Genomic DNA, 24,641 nt, shown 5'->3' on the forward strand with positions numbered 1-24,641 from the left:
CTAGAGACTATATCTCTCTCATCATTACTCAATGCCTAGGTTTACCTCCAATGTACTCACATCCTACCTTACCTTTGTCTGTACACTATGCCTTGAATCTATGCTATCGTGCCCAGAAACCTGCTCCTTTTACTCTTTGTTCCGAACGTGCTAGACGGCCAGTTCGTATAGCATTTAGCCGTACCCTTATCCTACTTCTCCTCTGTTCCTCTGGTGATGTAGAGGTTAATCCAGGTCCTGCAGTGCCTAGCCCCACTCCCACTCCCCAGGTGCTCTCATTTGTTGACTTCTGTAACTGTAAAAGCCTTGGTTTCATGCATGTTAACATTAGAAGCCTACTCCCTAAGTTTGTTTTACTCACTGCTTTAGCACAATCTGCCAACCCGGATGTCTTAGCCGTGTCTGAATGCTGGCTTAGGAAAACCAACAAAAACCCTGAAATCTCCATCCCTAACTATAACATTTTCCGCCAAGATAGAACTGCCAAAGGGGGCGGTGTTGCAATCTACTGCAAAGATAGCCTGCAGAGTTCTGTATTACTATCCAAGTCTGTACCCAAACAATTCGAGCTTCTACTTCTAAAAATTCACCTTTCCAGAAACAAGTCTCTCACTTTTGCCGCTTGCTATAGACCTCCCTCTGCCCCCAGCTGTGCCCTCGATACCATATGTGAATTGATTGCCCCCCATCTATCTTCAGAGCTCGTGCTACTAGGTGACCTAAACTGGGACATGCTTAACACCCCGGCCATCCTACAATCTAAGCTTGATGCCCTCAATCTCACACAAATTATCAATGAACCTACCAGGTACAACTCCAAATCCGTAAACACGGGCACCCTCATAGATGTCATCCTAACTAACTCGCCCTCCAAATACACCTCTGCTGTTTTCAATCAAGATCTCAGCGATCACTGCCTCATTGCCTGCATTCGTAATGGGTCTGCGACCAAACGACCACCCCTCATCACTGTCAAACGCTCCCTAAAACACTTCTGTGAGCAGGCCTTTCTAATCGACCTGGCCGGGGTATCCTGGAATGACATTGACCTCCTCCCGTCAGTAGATGAAGCCTGGCTATTCTTTAAAAGTGCCTTCCTCACCATCTTAAATAAGCATGCCCCATTCAAAAAATATAGAACTAGGAATAGATATAGTCCTTGGTTCACTCCAGACCTGTCTGCCCTTGACCAGCACAAGGTCAACTGCCCGGCACCCTCCACAGCAACCCGCCAAAGCCCCCACCATTTCTCCTTCACCCAAATCCAGATAGCTGATGTTCTGAAAAAGCTGCAGTCTCTATGGGGGTGCCACAGGGTTCAATCCTCGGGCCGACTCTCTTCTCTGTATACATTAATGATGTTGCTCTTGCTGCTGGTGATTCTCTGATACACCTCTACGCAGACGACACCATCGTGTCGTCTGCGCAGACGACTGTGCCCAATATGTCACTGTGTCCAACATGTAAATGTGTCCAATATGTCACTGTGGCCAATATGTCACTGTGTCCAACATGTCACTTTGCCCAATATGTCACTGTGTCCAACATGTAAATGTGTCCAATATGTCACTGTGGCCAATATGTCACTGTGTCCAACATGTAAATGTGTCCAATATGTCACTGTGTCCAATATGTCACTGTGTCCAATATGTAAATGTGTCCAAAATGTCACTGTGTCCAATATGTCACTGTGTCCAATATGTCACTGTGTCCAATATGCCAGTGTGTCCAACATGTAAATGTGTCCAAAATGTCACTGTGTCCAATATGTCACTGTGTCCAACATGTAAATGTGTCCAAAATGTCACTGTGTCCAATATGTCACTGTGTCCAACATGTACATGCGTCCAATATGTCACTGTGACCAACATGCACAGTTCCCTACACAATAGACTAGAACAAATATTTTTCTTATTTACTATTACTATTTTATTTCATAGTAATGTAAAACCCCCATTCATATCTAACTGTGGGAGGCTAGCATTATAGATTACAATCATGTACAGTTTACTGTATGTGCAATACAGCACTTGAAATATTGACTCTCCATTGGTAAGATGTAATATCAGTATCAACCGGAGAGAGAGAGGGGGAAAGAGAGAGAGAGAGAGAGAGAGAGAGAGGGAAAGAGAGAGAGAGAAATCAGCATAGAGAAAGAAGGTCTCACCGTTTCTGTGGAGGTGTGAACAGCCTCTTTCAGGCCGTACAGCCTCCCGGCCACCATGATGATCCCATTGGTCCAGATAGCACAGTTCTCATGAGCCCAGTGTTCCTTAGCCTCCGCCTCCTCCTTCAGTCTCTGGAGCAGGCCTCCTCCTCCATTGCCCCCTTCCTGACCCCCAGCTGTGGCCTCCGCAGCCCTCCTCTCCCCCTGGAGCTTCTGCATCCTCCTGAACCGATCCCGTAGGGTGGGCCGGTGCGTGCTTCCGCTCTCCGCCGGTGCCCTCTCTGCCCTCCTGGGGCGCCAATGGTGGGGGTGGGGCTGATGATGGTGACTCCCACCACTACTACTACTGCCCTCCTTTGTGACTGTCTCCATATCCACCTTTTCACTAACTTCCTTTTTGAAGCTGTGGTCTCCTTCGCTTTTTGGGCTGCTGCTGCTTGGTTCCTTGATGCTACTGTTGTAGCTTATTTTCTCCTGGTTTTCCCTCGGGGTTTCTGTATGTCTTGCTGACAGGATTTTGCGGGGGATGCTATCCTCTGGGAAGTAGGGCCCACACAAATCCCCCAGCTCACGGTAATTTGCTGGCTTTCCACACAGGCAACACGTTAGACACCTGTCAATTAACGTTGTGTTAACCAAGGGCCCCTGGAGCATAGCTGAGGAGCTGGGTATCGCCTTGGCAACTGTGACTGGGTTTTTAATTTTGTCCGGGCTCTTTTTCCGGGGCTTCTGAAGCACCATCTTCACCTCTTCATCGCGCCTGTTGACGATGGTACAGAGAGAGGTGAAGTCTCTGGAGCTGTCCATACGCACATATGGACAGAAGGAGTGTTTGATTCTGCTTTTAGGAGTCTTACTCAGTACCTGTTTGAGAGAGGGCTCCGGCTGCTTTTCCTCTGACACTGCAGGACTTTCCTTTTTCCATTTCTTCTTCTTGAGTCTGGCCTCCCTCCCTGCAGCCTTTACCACCGCTTCAATCACCTCCATGGCGTCTTTGATTCCCTTTTTAGGACCAGGTTTTTTGTGAACCCTCAGAGGTTTGCTGCTCTGTTGTTCACCTGGGGCTCTCCCTCTCTTTTTGGAAGGGGATGAAGAGGGCTTCCTCCCTCGTTTGGAGGGAGGCGGCTGGATCATTTCTGTGGCGATCACCTGCGGGCTGTATGTGATCTCACCCGGGCCGGCTGGTAGAGCGGGCGTTGTTGTTAACGCTGTGTCAGTGGGTGTCTCTGTCTGCTGTTCTCCTGTTGTTGTCTCTACCTCCTCGTCAGCCACAGGCCCCTCTGAAGGCTGTCCTCCTTTCCTCTTCCTCCTCCTCTGTTTCAGGTGCATCTCGTGGTTGTTCTTGATGGCCCTCTGCTTGGCCAGCCGCGGCGTGTTGATGATCAAGCTCCCCGTCTCCATGGCGACCACCGTGGCGTCCGTGCTCTCTACCATGGCCCATTTCCTCCTCTTGGTCCTGGTGGGTTTGTTGGCGCCGCTCGCCGCTGCAGCGTCTGGCACCCCTGATGGGAGTGGCTCCGGCTGCACCCCCTCCCCGGTGTTTTGCTGCACCCTTCCCTCCTGTTCTGTGTTGTGGGCCCCCGTGGAGCTCCACACGTCCCCTGCTAACTCCTCCCGTGACACATCAGGGGCGCTCACCGCCGCCACTGGGGCCTCGCTCTCCTCCGAGATGGGCAGCGACACAGGCTTTAACATCACTTCATCTACTGTCGCCTCTGTGCTCTCGGGCTGTGGTGTTGGCGGGTGTTTCTTCGAACCGGTGCCCGAGTTTATTTTCTGAACCATGGCCTCGTATTTCAGACCCCTGCCTTTGCGCGGGGGGAGGTACTTGGTTTTAGTGGGACACTGAGAAGGGACACTGGGCATTTCACTAACCACATCACCGTCAGTCATCGTGGGAGGAGGGTTATCTTTGGTCAGCACAGTGATCAGAGAGGCCTTGATGTGTCTGCCTCTCCTTAGCCTTCTCTTGGGGCCTCCGACACCCATCTCCTTGGGTTTGACTAATGGAGGCTGGTTGGCCTGGTTGGCCTGGTCAGACTGGGGAGTTTCAGGCTGGGGCTGTTGTGGTTTTGGTTTTGGTTTTGGACCTCGCTTTTTCTTCACTGGAGGCTCTAGAGGCAGAGGACTGGGTTTTCTTTTGAGTGGAGGTACAGGTGCAGTTACAAGAGGTACAGCTACAGTCGGTTCTTTAGGTTTCTCAGGTGGAGCGACAGGTATACTAATGTCTGTTTTACTGGTGTCTGTTACACTGGTGTCTGTTACACTGTTGTCTGTTATGCTGGTGTCTGTAACGCTGGTGTCTGTTACCCTGGTGTCTGTTACACTGGTGTCTGTTACATTGGGGTCCGATACACTAGTGTCTGTTACTCTGTTGTCTGTTGCACTGACGTCTGTTGCAATGGTGTCGGTTTCACTGGTGTCGGTTTTACTGGTGTCTGATTTACTGGTGTCTGTTACACTGGTGTCTGGTTTACTGGTGTATGTTACACTGGTGTCGGTTTTACTGGGGTCTGTTGCTCTGGTGTCTGTTACACTGGTGTCTGTTACACTGGTGTCTGGTTTACTGGTGTCTGTTACACTGGTGTCTGGATTACTGGTGCCTGTTACACTGGTGTCTGGTTTACTGGTGTCTGTTACACTGGTGTCTGTTATACTTGTGTCTGTCTGGTTAGGAAAGACAGGGATGGCTGGCTCTATGCTCGTACGTTCCTCATTTTGTAACACTGCATTGGGCTTTGTTATACCTGTCAGGGTTTGAGTCAGGATTCCCTCAGATTGCTCCTTCTCTTTTTCCTTTGGAAGCTTATCCTGGGGGGGCTTTCTGGATCTCAGGACCATGTTCTTTCCGTCCTTGCCTGGAGCTTTCACTTCCTGGTTCCCATCACCTTGCTGAGTGTTGATGCTCAAGCTCTTCTGGCCTCTTCCTGGACCCCCTGTTATGAGTTGAATGGGACCTTCCTGTTCTGCCAACTTCAACTTAGAGCCCGTACCCCTGGGACGACCCCGGGGTGCTCCTTCAGTAGGTTTTGGACCTGGTTTGGGTCCTGGTTTTGGACCCGGTTTAGGCCCTGGTTTTAGACCTGGTTTTGGGCCTGGTTTAGGCCCCGATTTTAAACCTGGTTTTGGGCCGGGCTTTGGATCGGGTTTCAAACCTGGTTTTGGTCCTGGTTTTAGACTCGGCTTTGAACCTGGTTTTGGCCCTGGTTTTAGCCCTGGTTTAGGCCCTGGTTTTAACCCTGACTTCGGGCCTGGTTTTGGGCCTGGTTTCGAACCCGGTTTTCGCCCTGGTTTCCGTCTTTCAGGGGGCTGGGGATCCTTAGGAGTAGTGTCCTGCGCGTTGAACGAGCGAGTGCACATTCTGGAGCGGGAGCCCTCAACAAGCAGTTTGGATGTCTCGCTTATTGTGATTATGTCCTGGTGAGCGGCCATGTCTAGTTGATCGGAGAACAGAGCACTCTTGCTGGAGGGCATGCAGGGTTTCTGCGGTGGCGAGGGGGCACTCTCCCCCTCTCTCTCCACACTCAGCTGTCTCCTGAATTCCACACCTGAGTGCATCAGTCTCCTCCTGCCTCGGCCGTGCTTCCGTCCGAAAGCCTGCGGGTGTGCAGATGGGGCCACGGGTTCTGGCTTGGCTGAGGGGGTCACAGCGCTTGGGCAGCTGATGCCCGGCTCCATGTCCTCATCACCTTTCTTTGGCGAGGGTGGGGTGTTGGCCCAGGAGGGCGCTGAGTGCAGTATGGACTTCCCCGGCAGCTGAGGGGAGTCAGGCTCCAGCACGTTGGAATCGCTGCGATCGATATGGTCCCTGGTGTGAGACGGAGCTGGAGGTGTTGCTATCTCGCTGAGAGCTGAGAAAACCATCATGGCTGAGTGAGACTGGGGTGGAGTGTCACAAATGGCTGACCCACTTTCTGGGGATTCTGCTGCTGCTGCTGTTGCGTCCGGTTGTGCTGCTTGGCTTTCTGTCTCTGCAGGCTCTGTGTTACTGTAAGGCTGAGGCTCAGCCAGGCTCTGGCCTTCTGTTCTGCTGCACAGTTCTCCAGAAGGCTTCTCCTGTGGGCTCGTTCTATTGTTGAGGACCTCCTCAGTCGATGGCAGGCTCTCACTCTCTTCTCCCTCTCTCTCCTCAGCAGACAGAGGAGAAGATATGGAGTTCTGCTTTCTCTCCTCCTCCCCCTCCTCCTCATCCTCCTCTTCTTCTCTGCTCTCTCTCTTCTCTGAGGCGGAGAGCCTCTGGTCCAAAGCCTCGCCCCGTGGGGTAGGGGATGTGTTCTCCGAGCTGTCTTCCTTCTCTGTTAAATATTGATCTTGGTCAAGGTCACCCCTGGAAATATAGGGGGATGTCTTCACTGAGCTCTCAGAGTCAGTGGGAGATTCGGATTTGAAGGCCTCCGATTTCATCTCCTGGCCCAGGTCTCCCTTGTGGCTGGAGTCTGAGAGGCTTGGGGACTTATCCGCCGAGTCCCCCTTGCCTCGGTCATATTTGTTTTGTATCTTGTGGTACATGTTCTCGTCGTAGCAGTAGCTCTTTCCCTCGGTCACTGCTTTGTTGATCTTGCTATACAGCGCTGGGCCTTTCTCGTCCTCTGGCCATTTCTCCCGCTTCTCAGAGGTGTCTGTGACATTATCGCTGCCTCTGCAGCCACTCTCGCTGTCGGAGGTCTTTTTCACGCCATCATCCTCGTAGTCTGCTATTTTCTCTGTCCAGGCCAACTCCTCAAAGTTTTCCTTCAGTGGCAAGCCAAGACGTTGGATGTCTGGAGGGGACTGGCTCTCCTGCTTCATGGGGCTGGGAATCGTCACACTCACGGGGGACCTCTCATCCCCCACGCTCTTCATGGGGGTTTGTCGGGGTTCGTGACTCCCCTGTGACCTGGGGTCAGGGGTCATGTTGTCCCTGGAAGCCGCGCTCTGCAGGCAGGACACAGAGTCACCAGACCGGGTGGACATGTCATCCGGAGAGGTCATGGAGCAGGATGAGGCCGTGTCCAGGCCCAAGTGTGTGTTGTTGGGGGCCTGAGCTGGGCTCCTGCCCTGGCCGCAATAGTAGTACCCCCTCTCCAGCTGCTCCTCAGAACTACTGGAGTACCCCCCCTCCTGCATCTCCATGGGGACGAGTTGGTGCTGGTTGGTGCTGTAGAGGTCATGCATGGGGCCCCCACCATGCTGACCCTCGGGGCCTCCTGGCACTCCTTTGTAAACCTCTTCCTTCTTGGAGGAGCTGCCTCCACTGCTCCCAATGCTGCTGCGCTTGCCCCCCTTCTTGTTGGCGACCATGGCCTCGGAGAGCAGCAGCTGCTGCACATTGTTGGAGATGTTCTCCACCTGAGAGGTGAGGGCATTCAGGCTCCACAGGCTAGGGTTGGCAAGCAGCTTCTCAGAGAAGCGCTCCTTCATGGAGACCCCCTGTGTGTAGCTGTGCTGTGGGGTTGGGTGGGCCACGTTGGGGGACGAGGACGGGTGGGAGCGTGGCGGCATCAGCAAGCCCTGGTCCTGCAGACCCGCTGAGGAAGAGGAGGACGAAGAAGCCGCCCCTGGGGTCATTGGTGGCTGGCTGTACTGGAAGCTCTCTGGATTGGTCATCAAAGGGGAAGGGGTGGAGCTGTAGGAGGGTGAGCGGCCTACAGAGCGTGCAGGGGAGTGGCTGGAGGCAGGACTACATGTCTGGTAGTACTGCTCAGGGGATCTGACGGACAGCTCGGACAGACAGTAGTTCTGCTGGGGCTGGCTGAAGTGTTGGTATTTGGGGTGGGTCTCCTGGGGAGTGGGCATGCCTTGTAGTGGGGGCTGTGGCTCGTAGCCACCCCTGGAGGGAGTCTGTTGGTAGCTGTAACTGTTCTGGGGTGGCGGGCGGTATACCCCCTGCTTCAGACCACTGTGGCTGCCCATCTGCCTAGTGTACTGGGAGCTGGGCGGCATACTATATCCCTTGTAACAGTGGGGCATGGGGCTGCACTTCTCCATGTAGGAGGAGGAGGATGGCGAGGGGGACGGGGGGTGTTGGGGGTAGTGGAGGTGGCTCTGGGGGTACATCAACGGGGTCTGGCCTGGGTTTGCGGGATGGGGCTGGTGGTGTGGGCTTGTGTAGACCGGAGCAGAGGCCTGGTGGGGCTGGTGACACTGGCTCTGGGAGTGAGCCAGCATGTTCTGGTCCAGATACTGGGAGGACCCAGGGGGACCCGGCTCCATCCTGCCTACCATCTCCTGCTCGTACTGAGCTAGCTGAGCTGGGTCGTCCCACTTAGACTGCTGGAGGTGGCCCTCGCTCATATACTGGGCCGGGTATCCCCCCGGGCCCATGTGATTGCTGTAGCCGCCCGCCTGCACATGCTGGGGAGTGGGAGGAGGCCCTTGGCTCCCCCCACTGTAAGTCTTCTTATCATGAGCCGTTGAACCTCCTCCACCACCCACACCACCACCCACACCGCCTCCATTGCCCTGGGGGTATCCAGGGTATGCCTGCTGGCTGTAACAGTCCTTAGGTCCAGGTATGGGTCCACTTCCTGGTCCAGGTCCGGCCCCTGGTCCCGCTGGGGGCATCCCTGTAGCGGTGGCCAGGGCGTGCGCCTCGTAGACCTGCCTGGTCTGTCCGTGGTGGGGGTGCTGTCGGTAGCTCTCCAGGCGTGATAATTCATGGTGCTCCTGCTGGTAGCAGGGCTGGTTGCCGTGGAAACCGCTCCTCTCTCTGCTGAACGACTGCATGGCTCCAGCTATAGGTGGGGCGGGGGGAGGGAGGGGGTCGGGGGTGGGGGTGTTCTGACAGAGAGAGAGAGCGAGAGCGGGGGAGAGAGAGATGAGAGAAGGAGTGGAGAGGGAGATGGGGAAGAGGGGGAGGGATAGAAAAACAACAGAGAAGGAGGGGGTGTTAATATCACAGAGCCAGGACGTTACATCTCTACCTTCACGTCTCTAACCCCAACATCCTTCATCTCACCAGGACGTTACACCAGGACGTTACATCTCTACCTTCACGTCTCTAACCCCAACATCCTTCATCTCACCAGAACGTTACACCTCTACCTTCACGTCTCTAACCCCAACATCCTTCATCTCACCAGGACGTTACACCAGGACGTTACATCTCTACCTTCACGTCTCTAACCCCAACATCCTTCATCTCACCAGGACGTTACACCAGGACGTTACACCTCTACCTTCACGTCTCTAACCCCAACATCCTTCATCTCACCAGGACGTTACACCAGGACGTTACACATCTACCTTCACGTCTCTAACCCCAACATCCTTCATCCCACCAGGACGTTACACCAGGACGTTACACCTCTACCTTCACGTCTCTAACCCCAACATCCTTCATCCCACCAGGACGTTACACCAGGATGTTACACCTCTACCTTCACGTCCCTAACCCCAACATCCTTCATCTCACCAGGACGTTACACCAGGACGTTACATCTCTGCCTTCACGTCTCTAACCCCAACATCCTTCATCTCACCAGGACGTTACACCAGGACGTTACATCTCTGCCTTCACGTCTCTAACCCCAACATCCTTCATCTCACCAGGAAAGATCAGAGACACAACAACAAAGTCTTGCCTTTCTGAGATCAATTGACTTCATATCATGTTCAAATAAAATAAATGCTCGATTTGAATTCACAAGTAATGTTACTGTACACACCTGTACACAGCTGCACTGGAAATACATTCAAATGATTCATTTTCCCTTCACAGATTCTAAGCAAAGGACATATCTTCTGGGCAAGAGAAGATGGAGTCTAGACTCTGGTCAGGGAACAGTGAACAAGCTAGAAAACAGCGGCCATTTCACCCATCTCAAGATGGAGGGAGCTAGCCCGTTGTTGGCGGAGCTGGGATTGTCAGGTCATGCACGAGGCAGTGTGAGTCAGACATGTCTGTTAATGTGAGCTGCCGTCCAAACCAAGCCCGCCACGCAAGGACACGACCTCTGGAGGGGAAACCAGAATAGACGGGACACAAGAAAACACATAACCACATAATTGGTGTGATGAATAGGTGTGGTGTTAAGAGATAACGGTCGATTGAGATGTTCGTGACCGAATCCCGTCAATGTCATTCTGCATGAAAAATCTAATGGGAATTTTCACTGTGTTATTGTGAGGCTATTGTTACTCAATATTTACTTGTAATATGCAAGCACATGTTTCAGCATCACATGACAGCCATTAGTCCTCTCTCTCTCTCTCTCTCCTGCTCTCTCTCTCTCTCTTTCGCTCTCTCTCAATTAAATTCAAAGGGGCTTTATTGGCATGGAAACCTGTTTACATGTTACAGATAAATATTGGTTGTATTTACAATGTTGTTTGTGCTCCACTGGTTGCCCTTTTGTCATGGCAACGGGCCACACATCTTGCTGATGTGATGCCATACTGCGGTATTTCACCTAACAGATGTGGGAGTTCGTCAATGTTTTATTTGTTTATCAAATTCTTTGTGGGTCTGTGTAATCTGTGGGACATATGTATCTCTAATATGGTCATCCATTTGGCAGGAGGTTAGGAAGTGCAGCTCAAAAGAATGGACCATACTACGTGAACAGACAACACAGGAGCAGCATACAACGCTCCTCCATTGCAGTAGCACATCTCTAGCAGCTCAACCTAGCCCTCATCCTCTCCTCTCCCCTCTCTGTCCCTCCTCCTCCTCTTCTCCAAGCTTCTCTAAGGGGAGGTGTGTGTGTTCCACACAGAGGAGGGAGGGGGTGAGGAGGGGGAAGGAGCTCTATAAAGGGAACAGAGTCACCTGGAGACAGTGCAGTGTGTTGAGCTGTTCCAGCCCCAGGGACAGTGGCGTGTCCCACCAGACAGACAACAGCATTATACATCTCTGCACCGCAACTGTCTGTGTAGTGTGTGTGTGTGTGTGTGTGTGTGTGTGTGTGTGTGTGTGTGTGTGTGTGTGTGTGTGTGTGTGTGTGTGTGTGTGTGTGTGTGTGTGTGTGTGTGTGTGTGTGTGTGTGTGTGTGTGTGTGTGTGTGTGTGTGTGTGTGTGCAGCTCTGAGCACAGCTCATCAAACGGAGGCACAAACAGCTTCCCGGGAGACTACCCACACGGTCTCCCCCATCCCCTATAACTAGCTGTGTGTGTGAGGACAGGAGGTCTACTCAGGCGCTCACAATTTAGTGGTGTAAGATCTGTCACTGTAGCACAATGTAACACAATGACACACAGACAGCTTCCTTTGTGTGTGTTTTGAAGCTGCGTTGGGATAACAGTGTTGTCAGTCTCCACCACCACAGACTAGACCGTGGTAATAATTGGCCTGATCGCGTAGCAGCTAGGCGCTATACTCTTGATGATGGTTTTGGTGTTCAATTCACCCCCTCTCTGTCTCTGGTTCACTGTTTTCTGTCTCTATCTTTTGCTCTTTTTCTCCTCTCTCTCTCTCTCTCTCTTTCTCTCTCTCGCTCTCTTTACTTCTCTTGTCCCGAATCCTTAAATTCAAAGCACTCGCTCTGCAGGAACATAATTCGACACATAAAGCCATGCTCTCTCTGGCAACACACATGGTTAGTACAGGCAGCAGGGGAGGATATGCAAAGCTGCTGAAAGCCTCAGTGTCTGGTGTCATTGGTTACGCTCAAGATTTGTAACAGGAAGATGCTACAGCAGAGCAGCAGCAGACAGCTGCCTCTTCTCTTCCTCTGTCTGTCTGTCTGTCTGTCTGTCTGTCTGTCTGTCTGTCTGTCTGTCTGTCTGTCTGTCTGTCTGTCTGTCTGTCTGTCTGTCTGTCTGTCTGTCTGTCTGTCTGTCTGTCTGTCTGTCTGTCTGTCTGTCTGTCTGTCTGTCTGTCTGTCTGTCTGTCTGTCTGTCTGTCTGTCTGTCTCTCTCTCAGTCTCTCAGTCTCTCAGTCTCTCAGTCTCTCTCTCTCTTGCTCGCTCTCCCTGTCTGTCTGTCTGTCTGTCTGTCTCTCCCTGTCTGTCTGTCTCGATTCAATTTTTTATAAAAAAAAAAAAATTAAATTTAAGGGCTTTATTGGCATGGGAAACATATGTTAACATTGCCAAAGCAAGTGAAGTAGATAATAAACAAAAGTGAAATAAACAACAAAAATTAACAGGAAACATTACACTCACAAACGTTCCAGAAGAATAAAGACATGTCAAATGTCATATTATGTGCAAATGGTTAAAGTACAAAAGGGAAAATAAATAAACATAAATATGGGTTGTATTTACAATGGTGTTTGTTCTTCGCTGGTTGCCCTTTTCTTGTTGCAACAGGTCACAAATCTTGCTGCTGTGATGGCACACTGTGATATTTCACCCAGTAGATATGGGAGTTTATCAAAATTGGGATTGTTTTCAAACTCTTTGTGGATCTGTGTAATCTGAGGGAAATATGTGTTTCTCTTATATGGTCATATTATTGGCAGAAGGTTAGGAAGTGTAGCTCAGTTTCCACCTCATTTTGTGGGCAGTGTGGACATAGCCTGTCTTCTCTTGAGGGCCATGGAGGCCTTTCTCAATAGCAAGGCTATGCTCACTGAATCTATACATAGTAAAAGCTTTCCTTAAATGTGGGTCAGTCACAGTTGTCAGGTATTCTGCCACGGTGTACTCTCTGTTTAGGGCCAAATAGCATTTGAAAGGAAACACTTTGAAGTTTGTGGAAATGTGAAAGGAATGTAGGAGAATATAACACAATAGATCTGGTAAAAGATAATACAAAGGAAAAAACAACCGTTCTTTTGTATTTTTTTTACCATTGTCTTTGAATTTTTAGAGAAAGGCCATAATGTATTATTCCAGCCCAGGTTCAATTTAGATTTTGGCCACTAGATGGCAGCAGTCCATGTGCAAAGTTTTAGACTGATCCAATGAACCATTGAATTTCTGTTGAAAATGTTGTGTCAAGTCTGCCCAAATGTGTCTAATTTGTTTATTAATAACTTTTCATGTTCAAAATTGTGCACTCTCTCAAATAATAGCATGGTATTCTTTCACTGTAATAGCTACTGTAAATTGGACAGTGCAGTTAGATTAACAATAATTTAAGCTTTCTGCCAATATCAGATATGTCTATTTCCTGGGAAATGTTCTTGTTACTTACAACCTCATGCTATTCGCATTAGTCTATGTTAGCTCAACCGTCCCGACACCGATCCCGAAGAAGTTCATTCTTTCCAATGTGTCGAGTAATTATATGTTTGTTTTCTCATGATTTGGTTGGGTCTAATTGTGTTGCTGTCCTGGGGCTCTGTGTGGTCTATTTGTGTTTGTGAACAGAGCCCCGACCAGCTTGCTTAGGGGACTTTTCTCCAGGTTCATCTCTCTGTAGGTGATGGCTTTGTTATGGAAGGTTTGGGAATCGCTTCCTTTTAGATGGTTGTAGAATTTAACTTCTCTTTTCTGGATTTTGATAATTAGCGGGTATCGGCCTAATTCTGCTCTGCATGCATTATTTGGTGTTTTACGCTGTATACAGAGGATATTTTTTCAGAATTCAATTCATTACACTCACAAAATTTCCAAAAGAATAAAGACAATTCAAATGTCATATTATGTTATATTATATTATGTCACTCACTCACTCACTCACTCACTCACTCACTCACTCACTCACTCACTCACTCACTCACTCACTCACTCACTCACTCACTCACTCACTCACTCACTCACTCACTCTCACTCACTCACTTACTCACTCACTCACTCACTCACTCACTCACTCACTCACTCACTCACTCACTCACTCACTCACTCACTCACTCACTCACATTATCTGTACTGAGGGACTCTCTTTTTCTTTCTCTTTCTCTCATTCTCTCTCTTTCTCTCTCTCTTTCTCTCTCCCTCAGCTCTTGGCCTGTCCCTGGGCCGTGACTAGAGAGGAGAATGAGGATGGGAGAGGATGAGAAGGAAGGGGAGGAGAGTGGGTGGAGAGGCTAGAGGAGTAGAGGAGACTTGGGTCTGGAAAGGAAATGATTAGCCTTGTGTAGAGGAGAAGGACGAGGGAGGAGAGGATGATGGAGGTGAGGATGAGGGATTAGAGGATGAAAGAGGTGAGGAGAATGAAGCTGGCGAGGAGGACAGGCTTGGGGAAAGTAGGAGTGGAGAATGAGCTTCAGGGGAGGAGGAGATGAGGAGAGGAGGAGAAGAGGAGGAGGAGGAGAGGAGGAGGAGAGGAGGAGAGGAAAGGGAGAGGAGGAGAGGAGGAGAGGAAAGGGAGAGGAGGAGGAGGAGAGGGGGGAGGCTATAAAAGAAAGGAGGATACTAAGTATGGGGGGAGGAGATGAGAGGAAGATGCTTGTACTGGAGGGAGGAAAGGAGACTGATGAGAGGGGGATGAGTGTGGACTTGGAGAAGAGGACGAGGAGTAGAGGGAGGAGTAGGTGATTTACGTGCGGGGGCACAAGAGCTCCTGGGAAATATGAGGCGCACTCACTTCCTTTTCGCAAGCCACACAGGGTACACAATGGCTGCGTCTCAAATGGCACCCTATACACTACATAGTGCACTACTTTTGACCAGAGCCCTATGGGGGCCCTGTATAGGGAATAGGGTGCCATTTGAGATGCAGACAAGGTTACGATGCACCCACTGTCAATAATTATCAAGCTGGCCTAGCGGACCAACCATCCAAACAGACAGGCATGTGTCACCGCAACACAGTAAACACAGTGATTCATCACATAGGTCCAGCCCACTTTAACTGTCTCATCAAGACAGTCCAGCTAGGTAGGCCTATAACTGCTTTTATGGTTCTTGTATAATATATTTGCTGGCTCAGTAAATGAGGAGAGAGAGAGGGGGGAGGAGGAGGACAGAAGAAAGATGGAGAAAGGGGGGAAGAGGAGAGAAGAAAGGTGGAGAGAGGGGGAGAGAGGAGGTGTGTCTGTGTACCTTCAGTAGGCATGCCCCGAAAGACCTCGTCGGATCATGTGTGCGTGTGTGTGTGTGTGTGTGTGTGTGTGTGTGTGTGTGTGTGTGTGTGTGTGTGTGTGTGTGTGTGTGTGTGTGTGTGTGTGTGTGTGTGTGTGTGTGTGTGTGTGTGTGTGTGAGCTCAGGGAGGTGGAGGGAGGGATATGACGGAAACGGATTGTTCCTCTGTGCGGTTGATAATCCAAAGCGCATCGAACGTCACGTGTCTCTCTTTTCTCTCACTCTCTCTTCTCTCACTCTCTCTTCTCTCACACTCTATCTCTTTCTCACTCTCTCTTCTCTCACTCTCTCTTCTCTGTCTCACTCTCTCTTCTCTCACTCTCTCTTCTCTGTCTCACTCTCTCTTCTCTCACTCACTCTCTCTCTGTCTCTTCTTTCTCTCTCTTCTCTCTCTGTCTCTCTCTTCTCTCACTCTCTCTCTGCCTCTCTCCTCTCACTCTCTCTCTCTCTCTCTCTTCTCTCACTCTCTCTCTGTCTCTTTCGTCTCTCACTCTCTCCTCTCAATCTCTCTGTCTCTCTCTTCTCTCACTTTCTCTGTCTCTCTCCTCTCACTCTCTCTCTGTCTCTATCTTCTCTCACTCTCTCTCTCTCTCACTCTCTCACTGTCTCTGTCTTCTCTCACTCTATTATCATTGTATCATCGTCACTGGCAGCTATAGATAGGATTTCTCATCGTTCTTTCTCTCCCTCTCCCTCTCCCTCTCCCTCTCAATTCAATTCAATTCAATTCAATTCAAGGGGCTTTATTGGCATGGGAAACGTGTTAACATTACCAAAGCAAGTGAGGTAGATAATATACAAAAGTGAAATAAACAGTAAAAATTAACAGTAAACATCACACATACAGAAATTTCAAAACAATAAAGACATTACAAATGTCATATTATGTATATGTACAGTGTTGTAACAATGTACAAATGGTTAAAGTACACAAGGGAAAATAAATAAGCATAAATATGGGTTGTATTTACAATGGTGTTTGTTCTTCACTGGTTGGCCTTTTCTTGTGGCAACAGGTCACAAACCTTGCTGCTGTGATGGCACACTGTGGAATTTCACCCAGTAGATATGGGAGTTTATCAAAATTGTGTTTGTTTTCGAATTCTTTGTGGGTCTGTGTAATCTGAGGGAAATATGTGTCTCTTATATGGTCATACATTTGGCAGGAGGTTAGAAAGTGCAGATCAGTTTCCACCTCATTTTGTGGGCAGTGAGCACATAGCCTGTCTTCTCTTGAGGGCCATGTCTGCCTACGGCGGCCATTCTCAATAGCAAGTCTATGCTCACTGTGTCTGTACATAGTCAAAGCTTTCCTTAAGTTTGGGTCAGTCACAGTGGTCAGGTATTCTGCCACTGTGTACTCTCTGTTTAGGGCCAAATAGAATTCTAGTTTGCTCTGTTTTTTTGTTAATTCTTTCCAATGTGTCAAGTAATTATCTTTTTGTTTTCTCATGATTTGCTTGGGTCTAATTGTGCTGCTGTCCTGGGGCTCTGTGGGGTGTGTTTGTGTTTGTGTTTGTGAACAGAGTCCTAGGACCAGCTTGCTTAGGGGACTCTTCTCCAAGTTCATCTCTCTGTAGGTGATGGCTTTGTTATGGAAGGTTTGGGAATCGCATCCTGTTAGGTGGTTGTAGAATTTAACGGCTCTTTTCTGGATTTTGATAATTAGTGGGTATCGGCCTAATTCTGCTCTTCATGCATTATTTGGTGTTCTACGTTGTACACGGAGGATATTTTTGCAGAATTCTGCATGCAGAGTCTCAATTTGGTGTTTGCCCCATTTTGTGAAATCTTGGTTGGTGAGCGGACCCCAGACCTCACAACCATAAAGGGCAATGGGTTCTATGACTGATTCAAGTATTTTTAGCCAGATCCTAATTGGTATGTTGAATTTTATGTTCCTTTTGATGGCATAGAATGCCCTTCTTGCCTTGTCTCTCAGATCGTTCACAGCTTTGTGGAAGTTACCTGTGCCGCTGATGTTTAGGCCAAGGTATGTATAGTTTTTTGTGTAGTCTAGGGCAATGGTGTCTAGATGGAATTTGTATTTGTGGTCTTGGCGACTGGACCTTTTTTGGAACACCATTATTTTGGTCTTACTGAGATTTCCTGTCAGGGCCCAGGTCTGGCAGAATCTGTGCAGAATATCTAGGTGCTGCTGTAGGCCCTCCTTGGTTGGTGACAGAAGCACCAGATCATCAGCACACAGTAGACATTTGACTTCAGATTCTAGTAGGGTGAGGCCGGGTGCTGCAGACTTTTCTAGTGCCCGCGCCAATAAGTTGATATATATGTTGAAGAGGGTGGGGCTTAAGCTGCATCCCTGTCTCACCCCACGGCCCTGTGGGAAGAAATGTGTGTGTTTTTTGCCTATTTTAACCACACACTTGTTGTTTGTGTACATGGATTTTGTAATGTCCTATGTTTTACCCCCAACACCACTTTCCATCAATTTGTATTGCAGACCCTGATGCCAAATTGAGTCGAAGGCTTTTTTGAAATCAACAAAGCATGAGAAGACTTTGCCTTTGTTTTGTTTTGTTTGGTTGTCAATTAGGGTGTGCAGGGTGAATACATGCTCTGTTGTACGGTAATTTGGTAAAAAGCCAATTTGACATTTGCTCAGTACATTGTTTTCATTGTGGAAATGTACGAGTCTGCTGTTAATGATAATGCAGAGGATTTTCCCAAGGTTGCTGTTGACGCATATCCCACGGTAGTTGTTGGGGTCAAATTTGTCTCCACTTTTGTGGATTGGGGTGATCAGTCCTTGGTTCCAAATATTGGGGAAGATGCCATAGCTAAGGATGATGTTAAAGAGTTTTAGTATAGCCAATTGGAATTTGTTTTCTGTATATTTGATCATTTCATTAAGGATACCATCAACACCACAGGCCTTTTTGGGTTGGAGGGTTTTTATTTTGTCCTGTAGCTCATTCAAGGTAATTGGAGAATCCAGTGGGTTCTGGTAGTCTTTAATAGTTGATTCTAAGAATTGTATTTGATCCTGTATATGTTTTTGCTCTTTGTTCTTTGTTATAGAGCCAAAACGATTGGAGAAGTGGTTTACCCATACATCTCCATTTTGGATAGATCTCTCTCGCTCTCTCTCTCAAACATGCTCTCCTCTCACAGCTCCCTTCATCTCTTTATAGCTCCCTCTCTCTCTCTCCCTCTCTCTCTCTCAAACATGCTTTCCTCTCACAGATCCCTTCATTATAGCACCCTCTCTCTCTCTCTCTCTCACACACACACACGCACGCACGCACGCACGCACGCACGCACGCACGCACGCACGCACGCACGCACGCACGCACGCACGCACGCACGCACGCACACACACACACACACACACACACACACACACACACACACACACACACACACACACACACACACACACACACACACACACACACACACACACAGGGAGAGGGTAGTACCAGTGTAGTAGTACTCTTCACAGTGTGATTACATCCCAGTCATCCTGGTTAATTATTCATGCAGAGGCAGATCGCTGGCATTTACCAAGACACACCCCTACCCACCTCCAGAAATAACACTGAAATTGCTCTGAAAGAACCTATGATATGAAGATATGTTGCTTAAATTGGCAATGTTTATACTGGTTGGTTGCCCCAAAGAAGCCTCAGCTAACTGATTGGCTATTTCAAGAGAGGAAATAGAGAAACCAATATAAGGCCTGAGGTTTGTCAATGTCCTGTTGACGTGAAGCATGGCTGGAGGTTGAAGGTCAATTTGTGCCGGTCACATAGATTACAGACAAGACAGAGAGGAGGAGCAGCAGGAGGAGGAGCAGGAGGGGGAGGAGGGGAGGAGGAGGAGGGGGAAGAGCAGGGGATGAGGAGGGGGAAGAGGAGCAGGAGGAGGAGGAGGAGGGGAAAGAGGAGGGGAGGAGGAGGGGAAGAGGAGGAGCAGGAGGAGGAGGAGGGGAAAAAGGAGGGGAGGAGGAGGGGGAAGAGGGGGAGGAGGGGAGGAGGAGAAGGGGGAAGAGCAGGGGATGAGGAGGGGGAAGAGGAGGGGAAGAGGAGGAGCAGGAGGAGGAGGAGGGGAAAAAGGAGGGGAGGAGGAGGGAGGAGGGGGAAGAGGAGGGGAGGAGGAGGGGGAAGAGGAGCAGGAGGAGGAGGAGGAGGAGGGGAAAGAGGAGGGGAGGAGGAGCAGGAGGAGGAGGTGAAATTGAAAGAGTAGTTAGAGGAGGTAGATTCCAGTCACAAAGAGCGTTGTAGATAATATTTCATAGGGCACTATAGGGAATAGGCCATTTGATATACAGACTAATTTGGCAATACATAGCTTCTACCTAGACACGTTTGGTACATGGCTTGACCTTAGTGAATACAAGGACAGCCTCCTGCACCAAACACAACACTTGTCCCTTTCAGATGGGATCTCTTTAAAAGTGATATGCAAATGAATGTAGTGGTGGGCCAATCACAGTCCCAGCTGGAGGAGAACGTTATCATAATCAGATAGGATTCTTGAGGAGAAGCCCTCAGGTAAGGCTAGCAGCACTCACCGCTAGCGATACACAGCAGTTCCCTCTCTATCCCCCTTTCTCTCTCTTTCTTAGTCTCTCTCTCTCTCTCTTTCTCTCTCTCTCTCTCTCTCTCTCTCTCTCTCTCTCTCTCTCTCTCTCTCTCTCTCTCTCTCTCTCTCTCTCTCTCTCTCTCTCTCTCTCACACACAGTCTTTTATAAAACAAATTTGTACCTTTCCGTTTTCGATTGGAGTTGAATATGGGCGTAATAATGGTGCTTGAACAGCTAAGAAATAGTCCTGTCTGGTTTTATAAGCAGTCCATTTTGGAGCCCTGCTGGGTTCGCCAGTCGCAGTGTGATCTCCCTGTGAAAAGTGCGACTGGCGATCTGTGGGGCTCAGGATGACTCATCGGCATTCACAGACATGGCCGTCTATTCCATCAGTAATGAAGATGGCACTCTGGAAATAGACAAGGCTGAATAGGGCCCCCTGCTGAGTAGGCATAAACAGGCACGCACGCACACATGCACACACACATGCACACACACACACACACACGCATACGCACACACGCATACGCACATGCACACACCATCTGCATAGACACACACACAGCCGATACACACGCTATTCTATACACACATGAAACGCACACACACACACATGCACACACACACGCACACACACACACACACACACACACACACACACACACACTGTTCAAGTCTCAGCATGAAAGAGAGAGATGGAAGAAAGGGGAAGAGAGAGAGGAATGCATTTAACTCCACATGTAGTTATCTATTTGAGGGTTAGGGTTCTGAATTGGCCATGAAAGCTGGATAAAGATGTTATCTGTGCTGTGGAATGAGCTTCCTGTCAGTCCAGAAATGGGAATAGGAGTTTGGATGGCTGGTGTTTGGTGGTCTGTCTTGGCAAGCACCTCACTGGCCATCTCCATCTCTCGCTTTGATTGACAACCCCGCAGCACCCAACGACCTTTCCCTGAGAACAAGCCTCGCACCGGGACAACGCACCACATTCCATCGTTACCGTGGCAACCAGAGAACCACTCACAGAGCAGAGTGAGGCACAAGCACGCAATACAGGTGGCATGAAAAACACCTAAGTACCCTCAGGAAAGAAATAAACACACAGGAGATTGGGGAACTAGTTTGGGCTGGAAGCTATGGCGTGGTGCAGACCAGAGTACACCTTTTAGGCAAAGGGCACAGAGCACTCCTACCTCGCATTATCGCATTGTGATAGATGGAATGGAAAAGTGGGAGTGGTCTTCTACTGCTCTCTCTTGTCACTGTAACTGGTCACAGGGTTTGTTATTGTAGCTATGTGCAAAAAGGAAATTCCATTACTTAAATGGTGCCCCGTGTGAGGGGAATCTCTAGCAGTATAGATAGGTAGTAAATGAATTGACATAATTGCTGTGTTTACATCGGAGATGTTGCATGGAGTTTTAAGGGAATCTCTGAAAATACCTATTTTGATTAGTCAGGATAGAGTAGTGCTGTCTTGATGGTCGCCAATGTTCTCTGAGTGTTCCAAGGTCAGTTACCTAGAATGTAATAATACAAACCATGCAGAAGGGCTGTCATACATTCTAAGAACATCCTGTGAACATTTTAAGAACGCTCCACCATGCATCAGAACTAATGGAACATCAACCTTCGAACACCATAATAAAATGCCTGGAAACAGCACATTGCTTTCACCCAGTTCTCTTTTACATGTTATGCCATTTGACCATTGGCTTTGCCATTGTCCCTGTCCTACAAAGCCATACTGAACTTCACACTGAATCCATCTTCTCCTTCATATGGAACGCCGTTTGTGTTTTGCGTGTCATAAAAGATACATGTCAAATAACACTATTTGACCGTCAAATAAGCTTTTAATTTGACACGTCAAATAACACAATTCTATTATAGAATGTTGTGTGTGCTGAATTAGCACGTGCAAGCCAAGCACCACCACTACTACCAGTAGCACTGTCAAAGCTGTACAAAAGTCTGCAAACACTGACCACTGATATTTTAATTTATTTAACCTTTATTTAACTAGGGCCCCCTATTTGTTTGACCGAATGGGAAAATGTCTGTGTGAGCATTTGAAATAAGATCAGGATCAAACGAGCAGGATAATTTTTTCTTGCAAATATCTTTGATACATATGTTATTAGCACCTTCTGGGGTAGCTAGCTAGTTTTATCTAGGTACCTAGCTAGCACCAATGCAACCAGCATGAAAACAATGACCAGTAGAAACTGCAATCATTTTCAGTATTCTTAGCAATGATTTGGGAATCCATGGGAGTAAGTATTAGCTAGGTAGCCACTTGTTCTCCTATTGAAATCGAACTTCAGTTCTTGAAAATAACTAGCTAGCCAGCTACTTAACCCTGTTTCCCAAAACTAAAGTTATAAGCTGCCAGCTAGCTTCACCTGGCTAGTGAGGCTTGACTGGACCGGGTTATGTGTTGCGAAGCTAGCCACAATAAGGTATAGCCACAATAGTGGAATTTGCCATTTTCTTTCTAAATAAAAGTCCCCTGACGAAAATGACTCAGGTTACAATTGGTGGAATCATGCCATATTTAAACTAGATAATGTTAAGCAAGGTTGGAGGTATGGTATCAGTCTACTTGGTGACACCTACAGAACATAACTGTGAAGAGCTTACGCAGGACTTTACCAGCCCCAGTCAGCCTATTGTGCGTATTGAGGTGCATATTGTAGAGCCTTACATAAGGATTGGGGATCAATGAAATGGGGTATCAGTCTACTCAGTACCCAAGTGTTTTTTTCCCAAAGTCCTCCTCAGAGTTATCAGGCTCCAAAACATCCATGTTGTATTGTTTTTCCTCTGGAATAGTGTAGGTTGATTGGCACATTAAATGTGTCTCAATTCACAGTGGTTTCAGAGTCCTGCAATTAGAGCTACGACGCTAATGTTCTGTGGGTGTCACTGAGTAGGCTGATACCCCATGACATTGATCCACAATCCTTAGGTAAGGCTGTAGTTGTCACGCCCTGACCATAGAGAGCCATTGTTTCTCTATGGTGAAGTAGGTCAGGGTCTGACGGGGGGGTATTCTAGTTTATTATTTCTATGTGGGGTTCTAGGTTATTATTTCTATGTTGGTGATTTGTATGATTCCCAATTAGAGGCAGCTGATAATCGTTGTCTCTAATTGGGGATCATATTTAAGTAGCTGTTTTTCCCACCTGTGTTTGTGGGATATTGTTTTGTATTTTGTGCATGTGCACCACTTAGTCACATTTCGTTGTTTCTTTATTGTTTTGTTTTGCTTTGCTTAAGTTTCACTTAGAAATAAAGATGTGGAACTCAACCTCCGCTGTGCCTTGGTCCGTCTCTACACATGATCGTGACAGTAGTGAAATAAGCATGCCCCCAAAGCAATTATAAAGTCTAATACAGCCACTGTGTGATTTTAACAGATTTCTGTCAAATGAACAAATTATTGTCTTGTGTTGAATTTATATAACATTCCAAACTCGTTTAGCATGATCTATTCCATTATGGCATGATTCCACTATTTGTATCACTTTCAAGTAGAGACTTTTATTTTGAAGGCGAAACGCACATTCCGCTATTGTGGCTAGTCCTTATTGTGGCTAGCTGACATAGGTGGGTTCGAGCATCATTCATCAAATAAGAACTGTTTTATAAATTAGGGGTATTTAAATGATGACACCTAGCTAGATAACTATAGCTACTGACCCGGTTATGTCGTTTTGCTATGTTTTTGGGGAAGAACATTGTTTGCATCCATAAGCTAGCTAGCTTCTTTTTTTTACCAGGGCTGTCAGAGCTTGGGGAAGGGTGTCTGTGGTCGTATGGCGGCAGCAGGTGCACGAGACAAAACTTTACCAGCATCATAGCATACATATCGGTGAATCGCTATGACATATGAAGTACGAGTGATAGTGTAATCAATGTGTAGTAACTACTTAACTTAAGGATCCAATATAACACATTCGATCTGGTAAAAGATAATACAAAAAAAAACATGATTTTTTTTTGTACCATCCTCTTTGAAATTAAAGAGAAAGGTCATGATGTATTACTCCAGCCAAGGCACAATTTATATTTTGGCCACTAGATGGCATCAGTTTATGTGCAAAGTTTTAGACTGATCAAATGAACCATTGCATATCTGTTCAAAATGTTGTATCAAGACTGCCCAAATGTGCTTAATTGATTTATTAATGCATTTTCAAGTTCATAATTGTGCACTCTCCTCAAACAATAGCATGTTATTCTTTCACTGCAGGTATTCCCAAACTGGGGTACTACGTGTAATGCCGTCGGGGGTACGCCAAATAAAAATGTGATTCACATTTTTAAAAATGTATCTTTTATTTTTTTGATATTTTCTTCTTCACATTTACGAACAGTCCATTTAGTAAGGCCCGCTTCCATAGAGACACATACCAGCTCTACTGGTAGTACTGCACCTGTTGACGACGCAAGTTGTTCTGCTTCCACGAGCACATCCAATGCTAGCATCAGTAATTCTACATTTGTTGTTAGCCCAGCTAGCATTGACACTGACAATTGTGAATCTGATGCAGCTGAAGAGCTACTGCACCCTTACCCGGGAAAGCACAGAACAACAGACAGAGATGTTGCACCATCGAGGAGGCGCAAATAGGATGATAACTACATTGATTTGTGGTTCACTTATACTGGGAGTAGTGCCTTTCCTCAGCCACAGTGTGTTATATGTGCAAAAGTAATATCAATGAAAACTTCACTCTTGCACAGACATCTAGAAACAAAACATGCCAATTTGAAAAATAAGCCACGGGCTAGCTACCGAGTGGCTAGGACAGGCAAGCCCCATACTATTGTGGAGGACTTAATTCTTTCTGCTGCGGCAGATATGGCTGGGGCAATGCTGGGGAAAAGGCCAAAGAAACTATACAGACAATGCCTTCGTCAAACAACACTGTTTCACGACTCATCAGTGACATGGCAGGAGATGTTTTGAAACAATTACTGCTTCGCATACAAGCAAGTTAATTGTATGCGTTACAGCTGGATGAG

General features: G+C 47.9%; 1 protein-coding gene across 1 annotated transcript in view; it reads right to left on the reverse strand.

The window, feature by feature from the left end:
• LOC139572817 (retinoic acid-induced protein 1) overlaps positions 1-24,641 on the reverse strand; it is a 374,407-nt gene that overhangs the window by 12,356 nt on the left and 337,410 nt on the right. The window contains exon 2 of the mRNA XM_071395609.1: positions 2,168-8,926. Coding sequence (XP_071251710.1) covers positions 2,168-8,872 — 6,705 coding nt within the window. The 5' untranslated portion in view covers positions 8,873-8,926. The remainder of the gene's footprint in view (positions 1-2,167; positions 8,927-24,641) is intronic.

Source organism: Salvelinus alpinus, chromosome 1 (genome assembly GCF_045679555.1).
Source record: "Salvelinus alpinus chromosome 1, SLU_Salpinus.1, whole genome shotgun sequence".
NCBI lineage: Eukaryota > Metazoa > Chordata > Actinopteri > Salmoniformes > Salmonidae > Salvelinus > Salvelinus alpinus.